We start from the raw sequence: 19,676 nt of genomic DNA, 5'->3' as shown, positions 1-19,676 counted from the left end.
GGCTGGTTTTACATTTATATCAGCATGATCCCAAGCGGGGGATCCACCCTTTTCGGGGTGGGGCCCATCCGAGTTGGAAGTCGCCGATCTCCTACCACAGTTATTTTACTCTAGTTTGTTTTCTTTTAGCAGTTAGCACGTCCTTGTCAGAAGGCTCCTTATCTACATTCTTGTTGAGCTCATCTACATCGGTACTAACTGTCCCTTCTCGAAGTGCTGAGCTCCCACCCTTCCCTCTTTCTCGGGTGTTAATGTTTCTGTTACCTATGCAGCCTCTGTCTGCAGCAGTTTTGGGTTTTTCACTATATCAAGTCCCCCCTTTTCTTTCCGCTTAGCAAATCCTTTTGCTTAAACAATACTATCCTTAGTATGAATTCTGGTAAAATGCTTCCCATCCTCTAGCCTTTGTCTTAGCCTATGTTTCTTCCGTAACTGTTACCATTATTTTTACATAGCCACAGAAAGCATCGTAACAGAATGCAAATCAATAATCCTAATACAAGAATCATGATAGCTACAACAAAGAGCTGCTTCAGCCACATAAAATTAGGTAGCCAAGAGGCAAGTTTTTCCCAGAGGTCAGAAAATCCAAAGGAAGTATAAGCCTATTTCAGTTTGGTTTTCTTGGTTAACATAGACGCAGCAAGTGATTGATAACTGTACACAATACTCCTCCTTTTGCTAAAAGTGTGTCCAGACCCATTCGATTTTGAAGTCCTACATTTCTTAATGAAGAAATTTCTTGTTGGATTCCCTGTATAGCATCTATGGTGAGTTTTCCATTTGTTCTATTGTGGACCCCTAATGAAGGAAGAAACCATCTGGCTAAAACTATGGAATTCGGGTCACCAGGGTTCTGTCTGCAGCAGAGTTTCAGGTTTTTCACTATATCACCTTCCCGGTCCAGATTTGCCCTTGGACCATCGCTCCGGCTGAGGGAGGTGGCATCATCCTCACTTATGCTTTGGCAGCGAGGGACTCGGTCTTGCCGTAAGATTCCGCCTTGGAAATTGCCCCTTTAGGAGTAATTGTTGGAGGTGAGAGCCAGAGCCGGCTCAGCCCCGTTGCAGGATGTTTCCTGAAGGCTGCCCTCCCTGCTGCCAGCCTGAACGGGGAAGAGCCATTCCAGGGCTGGCTGCATTCCCAGTGGATGTGGGAATGGCTTGAAGGCAGTTGAGGGGGAGGGAGGGGTGTTGAGTTTTATGCACTAATTAACAGAAATAAGCAATAGAATGTGATAATTTTTTTTGTTTGTTTTCCAGGCAGGGAAAAATGACTTTTTTGCTTTGTAACATCACCGTTGTGTTCTCTCCAGAAATGGAGTAAACTCCGGGAATCCTGGAGTCTGTTCCTACACTGGGGAGGGCTATAGGGGGGGGGGGATTTAAGCTCGGCGCTCCAAAAAGGCAGGGAAAATTTGGGATAATGACACCAACCAGCCCCTCTGGCACCTGTATAGTGCCACTCGGGGCAGAGCCTGAGCACAGCCGTCCCTCCGGAGCTGGATGGGAGCTTGAAGGAGAAAGTAATTTATTAGTTGGATTTCTTGAAACGGTGTCCTGCTCTGCGGGAGGGGTTCAATTAAACGCCTGCCGAGCCCGTGTTTAGGGGTGAATTTATAAAACGATGTTGAGCCCCTGTCCTGGTTGTTTTTAAAACTGACTCGTGTGTTATGCCCCCTCTGCTGCAGAAATTAAATAAAGCCGATAATATAAAAATTAAGAGAAATGCAGTGTATTTTTGAAAAAAAAAAAAAAAAGGAAAGAAAAAACACCAAAAAACTTTCAGAAGTGGGGAAGACGCTGGGGCCGCCCTTGCTGCGTCGGGGCAAGGTTTGAGGGGGCGGGGGGAGCCGGTCCCCCGTGTGCCCCCGGGCGGGCGGTGCCCCCCGGTCCCGCCCTGCCCCGTTACACGGCGGGCGGCGCCGGGACCGCGCCGCAGCGAGGGGGCGTGGCGATGGGCGTGGCGAGCTCTGAAGCCCCGCCCCCCGCCGACCTTGCTGCCGGGACGCGCCGCCGCCGGCTGGGCCGGGCAGGACCGGGCCGATCCCCGCCGCTGCCGGTAAGGCCCGTCCGGGCGGGTCGGGGCTGCGAGTGGCCTTGGCGCTGCAAAGGGGGGAGTCCGCCTGTGCCCCCCCCCTCCTTGCTGTGGCGGGCACGGCGCTTCCCGGGGGTCTTCCCCGGGCGGAGCATCTGGTACCGGGGGGTGTAGGGATGAGGCTGGGGACCTCCACCATCTCCAGCTTTGGAGCTGCGGACGCCTTTGCGGGTGGCGGCAGGGAGCGGTGGTGGCCGCCTCCTTTTCCTCCTCCTCCTTTTCCTCCTCCTTCTCTCTCCACCGGGCCGGATCGGCGCAGCTTTGCAGCGGATGGCAGCAGCGAGCACCCTGGGAATCGTGTCCAGCTCCTCCCTGACACCGCTGCTCCGGTTCGCCTCCATCCCTCCTTCCCCTCCCACCCCATAACCCCCGGCCCTCCCCAGACCGCACCTTCCGCCCCCTTTTCCTCCACTTTTTAGCTTTTTATCCCACCCACCCGACCACCGAGCCGCTCTCGGCCCAGGGCGCTGCTTGGCCGGTGCCCAGCGCTGCCCGTTTCCCCCTGGTTCGCTTGTGGGCGGCTGCGGTCACGCAGGCTGGAGGGTGGCCCACCCATGGCACCCCCTGTGCCATGCCTTCCACACCCTGCACTGTCACCAGCTGCTTGGCCAGCATAAATGTGACGATCAGGTACCACCCTCGGGCCAATGCACAGCACCTCTGGGTGCAGCACGGGAGCAGGTGAGCAGCTGGCGGGGTTTAAGGGAAGTCAAGCTTTTTGCCTTTTTTCTGTGTTAATTCAGATCCCACCCCACCATCGCTGCCGCCAGTCAGACCCACGGGTGACAGCGAAGGCACCGTCCCACCCTGGAGCCTCCCAGTCCCACAGGACACAGCTGCAGATTTCCAATCCCTTTTAAATTTCTTGGGATTTTTCTTGTGTCGCCAAAGTGCACACTGACAGTGCAGCGGGGTTAGTGGGTTACCCCAAATTAATACTCAAGAGGGCAGGGGACAGCGAGGTGTGACAGGCTACTGTACCTGTGATTTATTCTTTTTTTAAGGGGTGGGGGGCTCTGTTTCAAAGCCAGGCTGCTCTCCCTTCTGCTTTCATACAGTTTTGCTTGAGTGCTCAGTTTCAGCTTTGTTCTGGGAAAGGTGGGGAGGGACTCTCAGGTCATGAACCTCTGAGTTTTAACACCTACATGGCTCCATCGCTCAGGACATATGGGCTGCTCACATGTCCCGGCATCACCCAGCTGCTAGAGACCTCCCTGCTGGCCCTGCCGCCGCCACAGCAAACAGGGATGAAGATTCTCACCCAGATGTGCAGATTTCTGCTTTGGGATACAGGATGGGTGGAGGCATCTAGGAGGGAAGTTTGTCTTCATGTGTGCTTCTCATTTTATGAAATATCTTGGAGCGTATGCAGCAGGAGAGGGGAGGAAGGAGTAGATAGTGGTGTCTGGGGTCAGGACAGGCTGGTGAGGAGCTGGCATTGTTGTTCCCCCATCCTGCTTCCCTTTCCCCACCACCTCCCTGCAGCAAGTAAAAACCCTGTTCCCCCTCTTCTCGCCCCACAGCAGAGGCCGACATGACCACATCTTCTCTGTGCTAGGGCTGTCCCCCACCACCTTGGTGACCCCCCAGCCCAGTGGCGAGGATGCGTGCCTGGAAGGCAGTAGCCAGCACGCTGGCACTCAGCGGGGCTGATGTGGTGGTCACCACACTGCTCTACACCCATGGCCGGGGTGGCCGGGATGTCCTGCAGGACCTGCGGCACTTCAACATCTTCAACTCACTGCTGGACATCTGGGGGGGCTGCCTGTACCGCAGCTGTGTTCTGCTGGGGGCCGCCATCGGGGTGGCCACCAACACGGCCTACGGCCCCCGGCGCCTCAGGGCATCGCGGACCTTCATCGCCGTTGTCTGCCTCCTCATGGGCATCTACATGATGGTGAAGCTGCTGCTCTACTCGGAGGTGCGGAGGACCATCAGGGACCCCTGGTTCTGGGGGCTCTTTGCCTGGACCTATGTGGCGCTGGCAGCCACCTTCGGGCTGTGGCAGCTGCTGGCCTGTGTCACCTCCTCCCGTGAAGCGCTAGGGCCCAGCTCTGAGTCCCGGGCCGAGGTGGAGGAGAGCTGCGATGGGGGTACCCCGCGGGACAAGCGGGAGGAGGCAGCAGGTCCCACCATCCATAAACTGCTGTCCTACACCAAGCCAGATGCCATCTTCCTGGGCATTGCATCCTTCTTCCTCCTCGTGGCTGCACTGGGTGAGCGAAGGGACCTGGTGGGGCTGTGGTGTGCTTCCGTCCTCACCGGGAGGGAAGGAGCCATGGGGGGCTTGCAGTACTCCAGGACTGTACCCTGGGACATGGGTGGCGTGTCATGGGCTGGGTAAAAAATGAAATGGGGCAAAAATAATGCAATAGGGGATGAAATACACTGGGAAATGAAACATCCCCATGTGCCACTAAGGACTGCACCTCCTGAAACACCTTGTGTGATGGCTGAGTATCTCATGGTGGGGATGGGGTTGTCCACAGGCCATCACAGTTGGAAACACAAGTGCTGTGCAGGTCCCATGCAGCTGAAATCCCGTGTCCTGTGCTTGTCCGGTAGGAGAGACCTTCCTGCCCTACTACACGGGGCTGGCCATTGATGGCATCGTGGTGCAGAAGAGCATGGACCGCTTCTCCACGGCAGTGCTGGTCATGTCGCTGCTCGCCATAGGAAGGTAACGGCAGGGGCTGGTTTTGGCCCTGATGAGGAGGAGTTTGGGGTTTTCCTGCAGGAGCTTGTGGTGGCAGTGGGCGCAGACTGTCTCGCTTGCAGCTACTCCACCAGGTCCCTGCCAGACCCCAGGGATGCGCTTTGATTTCTCTGTGCTGTCACTCTGCAGAGAGACCATGGTGGCAGTCATGAGGCTCTTGCGTAGCCCTCCACATCCGTCTGCTGGTGCGGGGGGAGCAGGAGTGGACACAGGGAATGGGCTCCCCAGGGAACGCTGTCCCAGCAGCGCGGCTTCCCCTCCTGAAACTTGTCCCCGCCAGCGGTAGGGCCAGCTGTCCCTGTGCTGGCAGCATGCAGAAGAGGTGGGGGCTGGTTTAGCTATTGCTTCCCAGGGTGGAAGGTGGTACCAGTGCAGCCTTGCCCAAGCCCTTGGCCCAGCCGTTGGGGGGTTTGTGTTGCTGAGGAGTGGGTTTCGTGTCCATTGGTCTATAACGTTTCTTATCTGCAATTAGCTCATTTGCCGCAGGTATCCGGGGCGGCGTTTTTACGCTCATATTTGCAAGACTGAACATTCGCCTTCGCAACTGCCTCTTCAGGTCGCTGGTGGCTCAGGAGATGAGTTTCTTTGATGAGAATCGCACAGGTTGGTTCCTGTTTGGCCCGGATTTGCTCTAACCGCTCTATCCCACCCCGGTATTTTTTTCCCCTTGGCTTGCCCTGGGACGCAGCATATTGGGGACAGCTAGAGGCAGCGCCCAAGTGCTTGTGTTTAGAAATAGCAGTGGAAAGCTCTTCCCTTTCGATTGCCTCCTGCTGTGGGGTTGGGACAGGGTTGCCCAACCCCGAGGATGTCCCATTGCCACCAATCAGCCTGACATCCAGCAGTCCCGGGACTGACATGCTCATCTCTGTTCATCCCCAAAACACCTACTTTCCTCCTCCTATACCTCCCGTCAGTGCCTGCTGGTCAGCTGCTCTCCGGCTCTGCTCCAGGCATTGGAGATCTCAGATGCGTGAAGCTTGCTGGGTGTGCTTATCACTTCCCCTGCTTGCAGTTCAGTCCTGTCCCGGTCTGTGCCGCTCCGGTGTGGTCCCAGCCCACTGTAACTCTTCACACATTTAATCTCATCTTGGTGGTATTTTTAGTTTTGAGGCTGTTGCCGTATTTAGCAATCGCTGCACAGTGCCCTGGTAGCTGAGGACAGCAGACATGTTATTGTAAGTGGGATATGGGTAACCCTGGCCTTACACAAAAGCGTGGGAATTCAGCTGGACTCTAAGTATTTTTTGTTTATATATATATATATATAAGTATAAAATATATTTATATCAAAGTATAAAAAATACGGGCCAAGTATTTAGGAATTTAGGGTGATTTTTGCTGGCTATAATGTTCAGCTCCACCAAAGGGTACCCCAGGAGCTTTACCCCTTAGTAGCTGGACCCATGTCCTCAGGGTCACTTGGGTCAGCTCCAGGCTTTGGAGCACATGGCTAAACCCTAACAGCCCTCTCCCAACCCTAACATTCCTCTCCAAAGATATCTCATGCTCCACAGGGCATGCTGTGTCTGGCCCTGGCTGGTCCTGCTGGGATGGTGGGACAAGGTGCCAGCAGGCCCTGGTGAGCTCCTGGAGGGCTCCTGACACCGTTTAGAAATGAACTGAGTTGGGTTGACAGCTTTGTCTTCAGCAGCCCAGAACGCTCCACCCATGCACTTGCTGCCCATCTGTGTGCCCACGGGGTGCTCTCTGGTGCACGGTGCTGCTGCCATCCCCTTTGTTGTCCTGTAGCATCCATGGTGACCCAGGGATGTAGCTCATGCCTTCAGGTGCATTTCATGTCCCTTGTGCATGCAGCAATTCAAGCTCCTCTTTTTGCTTCACATCCACAGCAGTGGAGAGTCGCCCCCCTTCCATGTAACCTTTCAGACCCCCAGCAAGGGGCTGGGTTGAATGGGGAGCTCTGTCTGTCCCCTGGCACAGGACATGGGACCTACCATAGTGACATGTCCCCACTCTCCCTTTCCCCAACCCCTTGTTGCTGCAGGGGATGTCATCTCCCGCCTGACATCGGACACGACCATTGTGAGCGACCTGGTCTCCCAGAACATCAACATCTTCCTGCGTAATGTGGTGAAAGCCACGGGTGTGATCTTCTTCATGTTCAGCCTCTCCTGGAAGCTCTCGCTCGTCACCTTCATGGGTTTCCCCATCATCATGCTGGTGTCTGATGTCTATGGGAAGTACTACAAGGTAGGCAGTAGCAGCTGGCACAGCCACGGTATGCCACGATGCTGGGCTGTTCCCGTGGTGAAGTTATTGTGGAGTTTGTGCATGGCCTTGGAGCTGGCAGGACTGATGCTCAAGTGCTTTGCTGCCAACAGCAGGGGCAGGAAGGCAGCATTAAACTGTATGGGCAGAGGAGCATAGCCTTGGCTCTTACCTTGCCTCATGCTCAGGAGTGGAAGCATCTTGGGTCTGACAGGAGAGGGAGCTTGGCTGTGGGGTGGCCCATATTCACCTGCCTGTCCTCATGTGATACCTCCCCTCCCTCTGGAGGGACTCGGTGGGGGTTAAACCCAGTGCCAAGCTCCCTGCCTCCATCTGGGGTCAGCGTGGGCCCAGGGCTGTTCCCTGTGGCTAATGCCACATCCCATGGGCCATGCAAGTCCCGCAGTGCTGGTCCCTGTGTCAGGTATGAGTGGTCTCCAACGGGCCTGGGGCGCAGCATGCACAGGTGCTGCCAAAACAAGGGTCCTTGCTCAGCTGTGGGTCCTCCTGCTGGTCAGGCACTTGTGGGAGGAGTGAAGCTGCCCTTGGTCACCAGACCTGTCCCTGACTTGGAAACTCCTGGAAGGGTTCCTGGGCCAGGCTAACCCTGTCCCATCACAGGACCGAGGGCAGCAGCTCTGCTGCAGGCTTCCCAATTGGTCCTGGAGATGGCACTTCACCTCCTGTGACCCAGGTCCCTCGGGGACAGCACAATGAATCCATTCTCCTCCCAGCACAGTGTCCCAGTGCTCAGCCTCGTTGCCCATAGCCTTGGAAAATGTCACTGTACCTTCTTTTCCCAAGCCCAGCAGAGCCCAGGGTGTATGGGGAGATGTGCCATGGGCAGCCCGGTGCCTGCTGAGCCCCCTCTGCCTCCCCCCACTCCCTGCAGAAGCTCTCCAAGGATGTGCAGAACGCCCTGGCCAAGGCAAACAACACTGCCGAGGAGACCATCTCCGCCATGAAGACTGTCCGCAGTTTTGCCAATGAGGAGGCGGAGGCGAACGTGTACTGGCAGAAGCTGCAGCAGGTGTACAAACTCAACAAGCGGGAGGCCATGGCTTACACCTACTATGTCTGGTCCAGTGGGGTAGGTGGCTGGTGCCAGGGCTTCCCTGTGCAGGGCTGGGGACATTGCTTCGGATCCCAAAATGCAGGTGGCACTGTGCACGTGCTTCTCCTCCACTTCCAGGGAGCTTTGCAGGGTGAGCCCAGCCTTGATGTCTGCTGCCAGTGATCCTTTGTCCCTTGATTATTATTTTTTTTTCACCCATCAAAAAATATATTCCATTTCCCCTTAGGGCAGCGCTGCATCGTGCCACTGAACAGTCTATTTTCTCTTGCAAATAAGAATATAATTGATAACTGCTCAAGGTCGTGGAAAACCCCATGCTTCTGGGCTGCTGCATTGCGTGCCTGTGCCAGCTCATCTCCAGGGCTCCGGCTGGGAAACAGCCGCGGCGTTGGTTGAGCTTCTGCTCAGAAACAAAGATTTTCTGCGTGTGGGTGGTGGCAGGGGGAGGCTGCTGGGGTTTGGGGTGGGGTTTTGTTTGTTTGTTTGGGTTTTGGTGGGGGTTTTTTTGGTTTGTTTTTTGGTTGGTTTTTTTTTCCAAAATGCTTTTTCATCATTTAAGATGAGATAGTTTGGGATTTCTCCTGCACCAGCTGATAACACAGGCTGTACAAAACCCTGACATGAGGCTGCCCTTATCTCTGCACATTCAAGGACCTAGGAAGCCTCTGGTGAAGGGCTTGTGAGTTATGGTGCCCTCGTGAAGCTGTGGGAGACTTTATGGCTTCCCAAGTCTGGAAGCAAAATCGGAGGATTTTTAGCATCATTCCTGGTCTCCCAGGTGAAGCCGGAGTGTGAACTGGGTCAGCACGGACCCTGCTGAGTCAAAGGCGGCACAACCCCTCAGAAACTGCTCCTGCAGGGCTCGTGCAGAAAGAAGCTGATGGATTCAGCACAGCCCTAGTAGAGTTTTTCTTGGAGAGAACGCAAAATCTTAAGGTCAGATCATGACAGAGCAATAGGGGAGGACTTTTTTTCCCCCGATATTTTTGGCTGTGTGAATTTACAGCCTGTCCCACAAACATTGCACAGAGCATGAGGGCATCGCTGCTCTTCTGAGCACCTAGGCAGCATGGAACAAAACCAGCTGAATAAAGGCAGGGGCTGGTATTTGTCACATCAGAGCTGATCTGTCTTCTTTCTAGAGTAGGTGGTACCCCCCACACGCTGATTTCAGGCAAGAGTTGAGGTTATGCTTCAGGGATTTATACATGCAAGGACGATTTTTTGCATTAACTCTTGGCTTGATTTTGTGTTCTAAATTAAAATGTGTCACACGTATAACAGAAAGTTTATTTTAGTGGTGAGGTGACTGCATGCTTTGGATAGTTTGAACGTAGATGATTATGCTTGAGGACGTTAGTTCATGAGATGCTTTGTTATTTCAGAGAAACTCTCCCTCTTTGGCTGTTGCCCCTCTGGACTTCTGTTTTGTTGAAAGATGCCAGCCCAGCTCCTCGAATCAGCCCATGTACTTGAGTTGCTTTTCCCTTCTCATGTCCATGCTCGCTGGTAGGGCTGTCAGCTGCACGCTGCTGGGGATGCTCAGTTTGGGGCTCAAAGAAGAAATGTCAGCGCATGAATTGTGGGCTATTGTGTGAGTAATCACAAATGTACCAAAATATCAATTGTCCTTGCTGATTTTGGGGTGTTTTCTTGCTTCAGCTGACCCTCCTGGTGGTCCAGGTCAGCATCCTTTACTATGGTGGGCACCTCGTGATCTCAGGGCAGATGACAAGTGGAAACCTGATATCCTTCATCATTTACGAGTTTGTCTTAGGAGACTGCATGGAGGTGAGTGTTTTATCCTTCTGGGCTACCCCGTGTCAGGAAAATGTTTATCTTCTAGAAGGTCACAGGGCCAGATCCAGTTGACTTTCCCACAACATATTTCCTTGGCACCATGGCTTTGCCCACTGGTGGGCTGATCCTCCCCTCTGCTCCCTGCTCCCCTCCTGCTGTGGCCTCGCAACCTGAATGTGAAGCAGGTCGTCCCCCAGAAAGGCAATTGGGACCAAAGGGGTCAGGCTGGCCCCACTAAACAGCAGAGTCCTGGCTGCCTCCCAAGCACATTTCCTGGCATGAAGGATGCAGGGATTACAAAGCTGCCTGTTAAATTTCAGGCTTCATTAAAATCTTAATTATATTACTTTTTTTTTTTTTCCCTTTCCCTGGAATAGACTGCAAGCTGCTGCATTGGCAGCGCGTTAGCAAGATGGGATTGTGGGTGGGATGGTAGAGCCCACCCAGGGCTGCTTTCCCCTTGCAAAGGCGTAAGTTTGGCTAATCAAGGCAGAAATTGTCAAGCTGAGGTTTTCTCGCAGCCAAGCGTGCTTTCGGCAGTGTTTCAGCCTTTGGGCAGTGGCAGAGCGGAGCTGGAGGCAGCTCACCCAGCTCTCACCATCTGTTTGGATGACTGCAGGCTCTGGTTGTGTTTCCAGGCTGTGGTTTTGGTGTGTATTTTGTTGGGTTTGGGTTTTTTTCCTTCCTGATGAGAGGGGCAGTTGCAGTATGAGCTGTTCTGCAGCTCTGGGTTTAGCGTTGAAAAGAGCCAATGTGATGGGGGTTTAGTCCAGGGAAGCCAGCGTCAGTCAGCACTGGTAAATCCACTACAACCATATTCCAGCAGGGAACAGCCTTATCATCTGTGAAACAGTTCTCTAGAAGGGTCCAGCCTGGAGCTACTCTGCATTTGAGGCACATTTATTGGGTTTGCGTGGCAAGGTTTTGGTAGAGGTGGGGCTACAGGGGTGGCTTCTGTGAGAAGATGCCAGAACCTTCCCCTGTGTCCAGTGGAGCCAGTGCCAGCCGGCTCCAAGACGAACCCACTGCTGAGTCCATCAGCGATGGTGGCAGCACCTCTGAGATAACACATTTAAGAAGGGCAAAAAGAAAAGCTGCACAACAAATTGCAGCTGGAGAGAGGCATGAAACTATGTGAGAGCAACAACTCTGCAGCCCCCCCAGGCCAGCGCAGGAGGAGGCAGGAGGGGCTCCAGGCGCCGGAGCAGAGATTCCCCAGTAGCCTGTGGTGAAGCCCACAGTGAGGCAGGCTGTGCCCTCAGCCCATGGAGCCCATGGCAGAGCAGATATCCACCTGCAGCCCGGGGAGGGCCCACGCCGGAGCAGGGGGATGCCGGGATGCCCTGGGAAGCCTGTGCTGGAGCAGGCTCCTGGCGGGACCTGTGGCCCTGTGGAGAGAGCAGCCCAGGCTGGAGCAGGTTTGCTGGCAGGACCTGTGACCCCATGGGGACACAGTCTGGAACAGTCTGTTCCTGAAGGGCTGCACCCCATGGAAGGGACCCATGCTGGAGCAATGTGTGAAGAACTGCAGCCTGTGGGAAGGACTCACGTTGGAAAAGTCCATGGAGAACTGTCTCCTGTGGGAGGGACACCACGCTGGAGCAGGGGAAAAGTGTGAGGAGGAAGGAGCAGCAAAGATAACATGAGATGAACTGACCATAACCCCCATTCCCTGTTCCTCTGCCAGGGTCAAACCACCAGGTGTGCTAGGGAATAAGCCAGCCACCCGCAGGGGCTGGTGCCATGTGCTGCCACACATGAACTCTGCTCAACCATTGGGTTGGGGAGCTTCTGGTCTTGAGCAAAGAGAGATGAATGGAGGATTTTGTTGGAAGTTTGGATCGTGTATCTCCTGGCACATGTCTTCTCTTCCCAATCCATGTGTTTCCTTCTTCTGTTTCCCTCTGAGTCTATCCATACACAAAATCTTTTTAGATGCCCTTTCCCTGGCCACGTCCATATGTTCCCTCCACACCCTGCAGAGGGGGAAGAGCTTTTTTCCTGTGTCTGATGACTGTAGTTAATGTCAGATGATAGACTTGGGAATGCTTCTGCCATTCTCCTTATGAGTGGCACCGGCTGACTTCTCCATCGCATGTGAGGGTCTCACCATTGTCTCTTCCCTTCCAGTCTGTCGGCTCTGTCTACAGCGGCTTGATGCAGGGAGTGGGAGCTGCTGAGAAGGTGTTTGAGTTCATTGACCGCAAGCCAACGATGGTGAATGATGGGACCCTGGCTCCAGACCACGTGGATGGGAAGGTGGAGTTCAGGAACGTGACGTTTTCCTACCGCACTCGCTCTGCAACACAGGTCCTCCAGGTGAGCCCCACAGGTGCAGAGTGCTGCTGGCCATGAGGTATCACGTGCTGCTTCTCCATCATGGCAATAACCAACCCCCAGCCCACTGGAAACATCAGCTGCCCTTCTGGAGATGCGTCAGGGCAGGCTTAACAGCACGCTGGAAAGCATTATAAAGAACAGTGGGTGTTTAGGGCTGGCCTTCCTTACAAGGAATGAGATTTATTAATAAAACCCTTGTTCCCTTCTCAGGCATTCAACACATCAGCGTGGTACGTGGCTTTGTGCCAAACTGCCTCGGACTGTTTCCATGGGAGAGGGGCTCGAGTCATGAGGCAGGGGGAAGCAGCAACAAGCTTAGTTTGCTTTGCAGTTTTTAGAGGTCCTGCTACACCAGCAGGCAAATTTTAAGCAATTTTGGAGGCTTTTGCTTCCTCAGAGGCAGGAGAGATGGGTGATGTGGCACGTCACCAGGGTGGCGGGTCACCGTGGCTGGATTTTAGCTACCTTTCTTGCCTAGTGCCCAAGCTGCTGTCCCAGCACCCTGGGAAAAGCCAGGACCTGAGCACACTCTCCCATCCATGTTGCAGAATGTGTCCTTCACCCTGCACCCCGGCAAAGTGACAGCGCTGGTGGGTCCTTCAGGGAGCGGGAAGAGCTCCTGTGTCAACATCCTGGAGAACTTCTACCCTCTGCAAGACGGGCAGGTGCTGCTGGACGGGCGTCCTATTAACATGTACGATCACAAGTACCTGCACTCAGTGGTACGAGGACTGATATGTGTATTCTAGCTATCGCCTGCTGTGATCAGAGGGGATGAATGGTAGTGCTGCATGTTGCTTTGATCTGGCAGCTTTTGAAATGTCCAGAAATCTGGAGGCTGGAGATGGTCCAGGAAATGAATTCAGATAATTTGTGGGGGTGGAAGAGGAAGGGATGGGGAGGGGGGTGCCTTCTGAAAACAGAACAAAAACATGTTTTGCTGTGTATTTTTTGGCCAACGCAATAGAAGCTAAGAGTTTGGTTGTTGGATTAATTATCATCTAAATTTGATTTGGAAAAAGAGTTTTGCTACCATCTAGCACTTTCTACCTTAAGATCTTAAAGTAATTCTCAGTTAATGGGGAGTTAAACCTCTTGGGATCCTGGCAGCAGCTGGAGCACCAGAGGGGCTGAGTGGTTTGCTTAGGAGAGGGGTCCGGGCCCCTCAGCTCTCATCTGTGTGTCAGCAGAGATCAGCCTTCATCTCCTCTGCAAGTAACTGCCGCCTTTGTTTGCCCCCAAAGCGAATGGCTTCACCAGTCAGCAGGGAAACCTGAAAACAATTGATCAGAGACAGGCTGGAAAGCCAAAGTTAGTGTGAAATAATTTACATTCCCTGCCTGTACTGAGCAAAAATTAAAAAGACAAGCTAGTCTTTCAGTTTAGAAAGCCTGGTGCGGTGTTAGGAGCATGGGGAGAAGTCAATTAAAATATGACTCTGTCCCGCTGGCTCGCTTTGTGGCCGGTTCTGAGCAATAATTTGGAGGGTTCAATTTATTTAAATCCTGAGGGTTTGACAAAGCAGGCTGAATGCGAGAGTGAGCAGCAACGGCTGTAAGGTAGGACAGGGAGGCTGTTGCTAAGCAATTAAGGAATTGCGGCAGCTATGTCCCTAACTTGCTAATTTTGGTTTAAAAGATGCAGGAGGGCTCATTCATGTGGCCCAAGCGTGTTTAGTGGCCTTGAACAGAAAATCAACAAGAGCCTGGGAGGGTTTCTCCAGCCTGCCTTGTCCCAGCAACTGGTTTCCCATTCTGGGAAGAGCAAACAGTGACGAGAATGACAGGTCTGGAGCAAAACCATGGCAGGGTCTTGGAGGGGAAAGCCCATCCCAGGTGCCAACATACCAGCATTGTATCAGGTTTCTTTCCTGCAAAATGGCTCCCCAGCAGACAATGCAAATTGGGCTGGGGCTGCCACCAGGCACCCCATCCTCACTGGAAGTTCACACGAAGGTGCTTCTATATCTTGGATTAATGGTGGGGCTCTGCCTGCTTGACTCCTTACCCAGCAGTAACATGCCAATGATCCGAGATGCCAGCTGGGGTGTCTTCTGCTGCTGACCACCTGCTCTTCCCTTCCTTTCTGCAGATCTCCCTGGTGAGCCAAGAGCCAGTGCTGTTTGCCCGCTCTATTGCAGATAATATTTCTTATGGCTTAACTTCAGCCTCCTTTGAGTCGGTTGTTCAGGCTGCCCAGAAGGCAAACGCGCATGCCTTCATCACGGAGTTACAAGACGGCTACCAAACAGGTACCAAAATCCTTCCAATTACACTTGGAAAAGCATTGCCCAGGGAAGGCAGAGACTCTCCCCTTGTGTGGAAAGTCAGGCAGGTAGTGATGGACCCAAGTCCTCATGTCCATGGCAGCTTGATGGTGGTGTACTGGCAGCTACGTGGAGAGGTGCAGCACTGTGGCTGCCTGTTGGGGTGACTGAGGTGCTGCAAGAATTCTGAGCTCATCCCAGGACAGTGTTTCTGCTGCTGCTCTATGGCAGTGGGGTGAGTGTCCCCCATCCCATCCAGACCAGTCTGGCTCCCGGTGCCTGGCAGTGTTACGGAGATGTGGCACTGGCAGTTTCACCATTTTTCAGTGCAGTGATCAGGAGAAAAGCCAAGAACACAAGCAGTTAGCTGTGTACCGCCCCACCTGCAAAGGAAGAAAACAAACCTGTGATAAATCCATAGTAATAAAAGCTGATGTGTTTGTGAAAGTGGGACTTTGTGAGGAGGCAGGTCAGACTGACCATGGTTTGTGTTTATGGGAACCAGCAGAGAGGTCCCTGTTTCCCCTCACTGCTGCCTTGGTTGCCCACCCCCCAGAGCCCAGCTTGCAGGGAGAGATTGCAATGATGTATGGGCAGGGAGGGGGGCTCAGCGTCTGGATGCTCTCCCAGGCTCAGGAACTCCTCTGCATTGTTTCTATGAGCATCAGTCCCTCAGACCCTGGGACGACAGCAGAGAACTTGCTGCTAGAAGGAAGGACGGCAGCCTCCGTGATGTTTAACTCACTTAAATTGCTCTGCCAAGTGAGCAGAAACCATTCAGCTGGTCTTTGCTTCAAAGCATGACACCATGCTGATGCTGTGGCTGGGAGCTGAACTTGACGGCAGCTCTTAATTTTTATTTTGATCCCTTCTTCTCTCCCATGACCCAACAGAGGCAGGTGAAAAAGGAGCCCAGCTGTCAGGTGGCCAGAAGCAGAGAGTGGCAATTGCCAGGGCCTTGATCCGAACCCCCCCCATCCTGATCCTGGATGAAGCCACGAGCGCACTGGATGCAGAGAGCGAGCATGCGGTGAGTGGGTGACTCGAGTGTTTGGGCCAAAGAGGTGGTCGGTTTGGAGGAAAGATTGTAGCTTCAATTTCCAGCCTGTGCACAAGCTTAGTCTTGACATGGTGCTACCAGAGGTTTGAGCAAGACGCTAATTCCTGAGCAGGAATTTGCTTCCAGCACTGCTGTAGCCACCAAGAAGGGAATAGTCCTGTGCTCACAGCCACCAAAGTCTGACAAACCTGATGAGATGGGGATCTCTGCCAATCTTTGTTAAACGCGGAAAGTGTTAATTGGCATACAGCAACTGTGTGCAGCCTTTTAGGACAGGATACAGAGGAAGACCCTAAAAAATGGTACTACGGCAGGGGAAGTAGGACTGCCTGAGCCAAAATCCCAGCTGAGGCATCACAGAAGCCATGCTTGCAGGAAAGGCCCTGAGGTTTCTGTGAACTGAGCTGGTTTATCTGGCTGGGATGTGATGACAAAACAGCTCTACCAGTAACAGTTTGGCCTCACTGGTTTAATGATGTGAGGGAAAGCTAAGTCAAGATTGAGGTACAAGGATGTGTCTCCTGGTCCTGGAGGACAAGTGCTGCTGGTCCATGGTGTGGGGCAGTGCCAGCATCTGATCTTGGAGCAGCTCACTGGTTTGCAGGTCCTCAGCCACGTGTGGTGTCTGATGCCAGGCAGGGGCTGGTTTTGGCTAGCCAGGGGTCTCAATGTGCCATGTGCCTGGTGGCCATCTACCTGCCTTTAGACCTTAATGTTCCTCATGGCTGGAGAACCACTCTCTTGCTTTGCTTTGCTACACCCAGGAAATAGCCCTGCTTTTCTGAGCAGCTGCAGTTACTGGGTATTGGCTTCCTGTAGTCCATGCCAACACCGTGTGGCCTTCAGATCTGGGGCTGAGCATAACAAGAACCCAGCCTGCAGGATCAGACCTGTGTGCACACCACACCTGTGGGCTGGCTGGCCCGAGATGGGCTTTTGGGCTGCACAGCAAGAGCCAACAGCTGGGACGGACATGTTGGTGCTGGTAGTGCTGCAGGGAGTCTTGTGTCTCTGTACAGCCCGGGGAGAGCAGATCTCCTGTCCAGAGGTTTCTTAACAGAGACCACAAAGCTGCTGTTCTCCCTTCCAAAGCGGAGCCAGTGACGCTCGGGCACTAACGTCTTTTCCTCCCGCGCAGATTCAGCAGGCGATTTATGGTGACTTGCAGAACCACACGGTGCTTGTCATAGCTCACAGGCTGAGCACTGTCGAGAAGGCACATAACATCATTGTGCTGGACAAGGGCCGCGTGGTGCAGCAGGGCTCGCACAAGGAGCTGATGGAAGAAGGAGGCCTTTATTCCAAGCTGGTGCAGAGACAGATCCTGGGGCTGGAGGGGGGCGGCGCGGACAGTCACCAACCTGCAGCCCGGGGAGATTCAGCGAAGGCACCCGGCGGGCTGGAGGAAGAGTTCAGGATAGACCATTCCGTGCCGGCCATGGCGCAGGACGATTACAACACCACGGCTCACAAGTGAGAGCGGCAACGGCCGGCGCTCAAGACGCTTGCTGGGATGCTGGGACAGGAGGTGGCTTGCCGACAGGCTCGTGCGCTGCAGAATGCCACCTGTTCGCTCACCCCACGCGCGCGCGTCACACACCTGTGCACACACAAACACACACTATAGAGCTTCCTGCATTACTGGCCAGCAGGCAGATGCCAGCTGGTTAAACGGGGAAATGGATTTATTCAAGGGAGTTGGGTCTTTAGCAGTTCCCAGCCTTTCTACTGGGTTTCTTTTCTTACTACCAGTAATTCCTCTCGACTGGGACTTTTCTCCCATTGATATGCATGTGTAACTGCTATTAACTGTAATGGATGTTAAATGCATGCATGGAGGGGAAGACTGAAAACCCCTTCAGGAATTTCAGGGGGTGGCTGTTGTGGCTGGATAGAAAAACAGTGACTGTAAAACAAGGTCCTGCTCCTGCTCTCAAATTATGGGGCCAATCCAAAGTCTGCTGAAGTCTGTAGGGCGCTGCCTTTGGCTTCAGTGAAAACTGGATCACTCCCATGGGGCTGAACGCTGGGAGAGTTTTGCACTGAGTGCCTGCAGGCTCAGGCTCACAACCATTGCTGCTGAGCTTGTATCATGTAGTAACCATCCTTGCTAGATTGAGTCAGGGGACTGGGAGGCAGATGTTGCTTTCAGATTTGCTCTTGGTGCTTGGTGGGTGTTTGTTTTTAAGGATGAAAGGTTTTGCCATAATTGGGTTAGGGTTTGGGGGTTTTTGGTTTGGTTTTTCTTTGTTTTGATTTGGTTTGGGGTTTGTTTTTTTTATATATCTGTGTGCACTGTGCAATGTCTGTCTGGCTCCAGCATCTGCTGAAAACTGCTCTGTTATTTCAGAATTTTTTTAACTCACAACCCCGGTGCTGGTTTGAAAAAAACAATACTAAAGACAGGCATAAAACACTAGAAGACAGCACTTTATAAATCCCACCAAAGCTTTGTTCAGCTTCAGGCCATGCTAGTGACTTCACTGCATGGGAAATCCATACACTTTCCTTGAAGTCTGATTTCAGCTGCCTGAACTTTAAAATGTGTTTATTTGAATATTATTTATTAACCTACTTTTAGTATGAGGGATAGAAAGAAATACGTTGCTCCTAGCCCTTTCGGGTAATGGCTGTGGCTTAGTAGTGTTACCCTGCCATAGATTGGTGAAGAAACCTATGCAGCCAGGCAGGTGCTGTTGAAAAGTAGCATTTATATGGGGAAGATTGACTTCAGACTGTGCATAGTTAAGAAATTATCTCAAGCACTTTAGCTCTCATGTTTTCCAATATTTGAATGCTGCTGTGTTTTACTTTTTGGCAGGTTTGCATTTTTGTTGTTGGCAATGTTTTGTTTTCGTTTAGTGATGTTTTACAAACTCTTTAGTGTCCTTGAGGAGGGATGCTCAAAAAATAAAATACTACCTCTGCCACTCAACATCGAGCCAATCTAGTGGGGGTGGGTTTTTTGCATTCAGGATTTTCAAGGTAATGTTATCTGAGCTGATGGCTGAATACGGCTGCACACTGTACATGTTCTGGCTCCCTTGCAGGGAATGACAAGAAGAACCTACAGAAAATTAGGTATGTAAAAGACTACAACATCTGATAATGGCTGTAAGTCATAGCAGTAGGTATAACCCGTTTAAGAACTCGTTTTCATCCTGGATCCCATCCGGTAGTCAGTCTCGCACAAATCAGCAGGCAGTCTAACCCGTTCTCAAAGCACAGAAGCACAATGCTTCGTGACTGGAATCTTTTCAGCTGCTTGATTTTGTAAGACGATAAAAATCTCTGCCTTGGCAGAATGAGAGCTCTTTTTACCTTATCTCCCTCCACTTAGGAAACCTCTGTTGCACTCTGAACTCCTCAGTTCACCCCTTCGGTAAATGGCCATGCATTTCTGCTTGATGAAAATTTGCACTGTGTATATGAAGAAGTTGGGGGTTCCGCTCAGCACTGGCGGGCAAGTGATTAATTCTGCATTTTTATCAGTACCTGGGAGGAGAATGTGGCTAGTGGTTCATACAAGTGAAATTAACTTCTGCTTAATTGAAAAAAAAGGGGGGAAAGAAAGATTGGGTTACCTGGGAACTAGGGAAGCCACCTCACCCTGGGAAGTGCTAGTAGGACAATGCTCATTAGTACACAAGACGCCATAAAAGAGAATTTGATCGTGTCATTTGAGTGTCTCCCAAGCAGTGCTGCAAAAAAGGGAATTGGAGGATACAATCGGATTAGTTTTATTGCAAAGACTACAGTGAATTTCAGGAAGGGAGCCCTGCTTCCCAAGCCTGTTGTGATGGTAATCCCAGCATTGCACTCCCAGGTCAGGTCCAAACAGCTTCAACTGAAATGGCACATTGGAAATGGGCAGATTGTCTCTGGTGGCACCAGTCCAAGCTGATAACAGGGCCCAACTTTGTTCATTGCCACAGGTGCTGAATTCTCTTTTGCATCCAGATAACTCAAGGCTACTTTTCCACTGAGCCTTACATCTTGTGGCTTGAACAAATCCTTTTATTGTGCTGTTGGTGTGTGACAAGTAGATCTGCCTGTATGCTAAAGCCAGGAGGGTTTTCTTCTGGCCTGG

General features: G+C 52.5%; 1 protein-coding gene across 6 annotated transcripts; it reads left to right on the top strand.

The window, feature by feature from the left end:
- Positions 1-1,974: 1,974 nt before the first annotated feature.
- Positions 1,975-18,521, top strand: ABCB9 (ATP binding cassette subfamily B member 9). 6 transcript variants are annotated; one of them, XM_055710417.1, is made up of 12 exons: positions 1,975-2,061; positions 3,621-4,313; positions 4,663-4,777; positions 5,286-5,416; positions 6,822-7,027; positions 7,938-8,135; positions 9,783-9,911; positions 12,051-12,239; positions 12,809-12,982; positions 14,352-14,511; positions 15,420-15,556; positions 16,725-18,521. In XM_055710417.1, exons 2-12 carry the CDS (start codon positions 3,701-3,703, stop codon positions 17,061-17,063), a joined length of 2,391 nt encoding a protein of 796 aa, XP_055566392.1. In that variant the 5' UTR covers positions 1,975-2,061; positions 3,621-3,700; the 3' UTR covers positions 17,064-18,521. The 6 variants fall into 6 exon arrangements, with proteins under 6 accessions (XP_055566392.1, XP_055566413.1, XP_055566406.1 ...); XM_055710438.1 differs by having other exon boundaries at positions 1,987-2,061; positions 3,624-4,313; XM_055710431.1 differs by lacking the exon at positions 1,975-2,061 and adding an exon at positions 2,106-2,426.
- Positions 18,522-19,676: the final 1,155 nt, after the last annotated feature.

Source organism: Falco cherrug, chromosome 1 (assembly GCF_023634085.1).
Source record: "Falco cherrug isolate bFalChe1 chromosome 1, bFalChe1.pri, whole genome shotgun sequence".
NCBI lineage: Eukaryota > Metazoa > Chordata > Aves > Falconiformes > Falconidae > Falco > Falco cherrug.
Note: the sequence above shows the minus strand (reverse complement) of the source record. Positions and strands in the feature narration are given on the sequence as shown.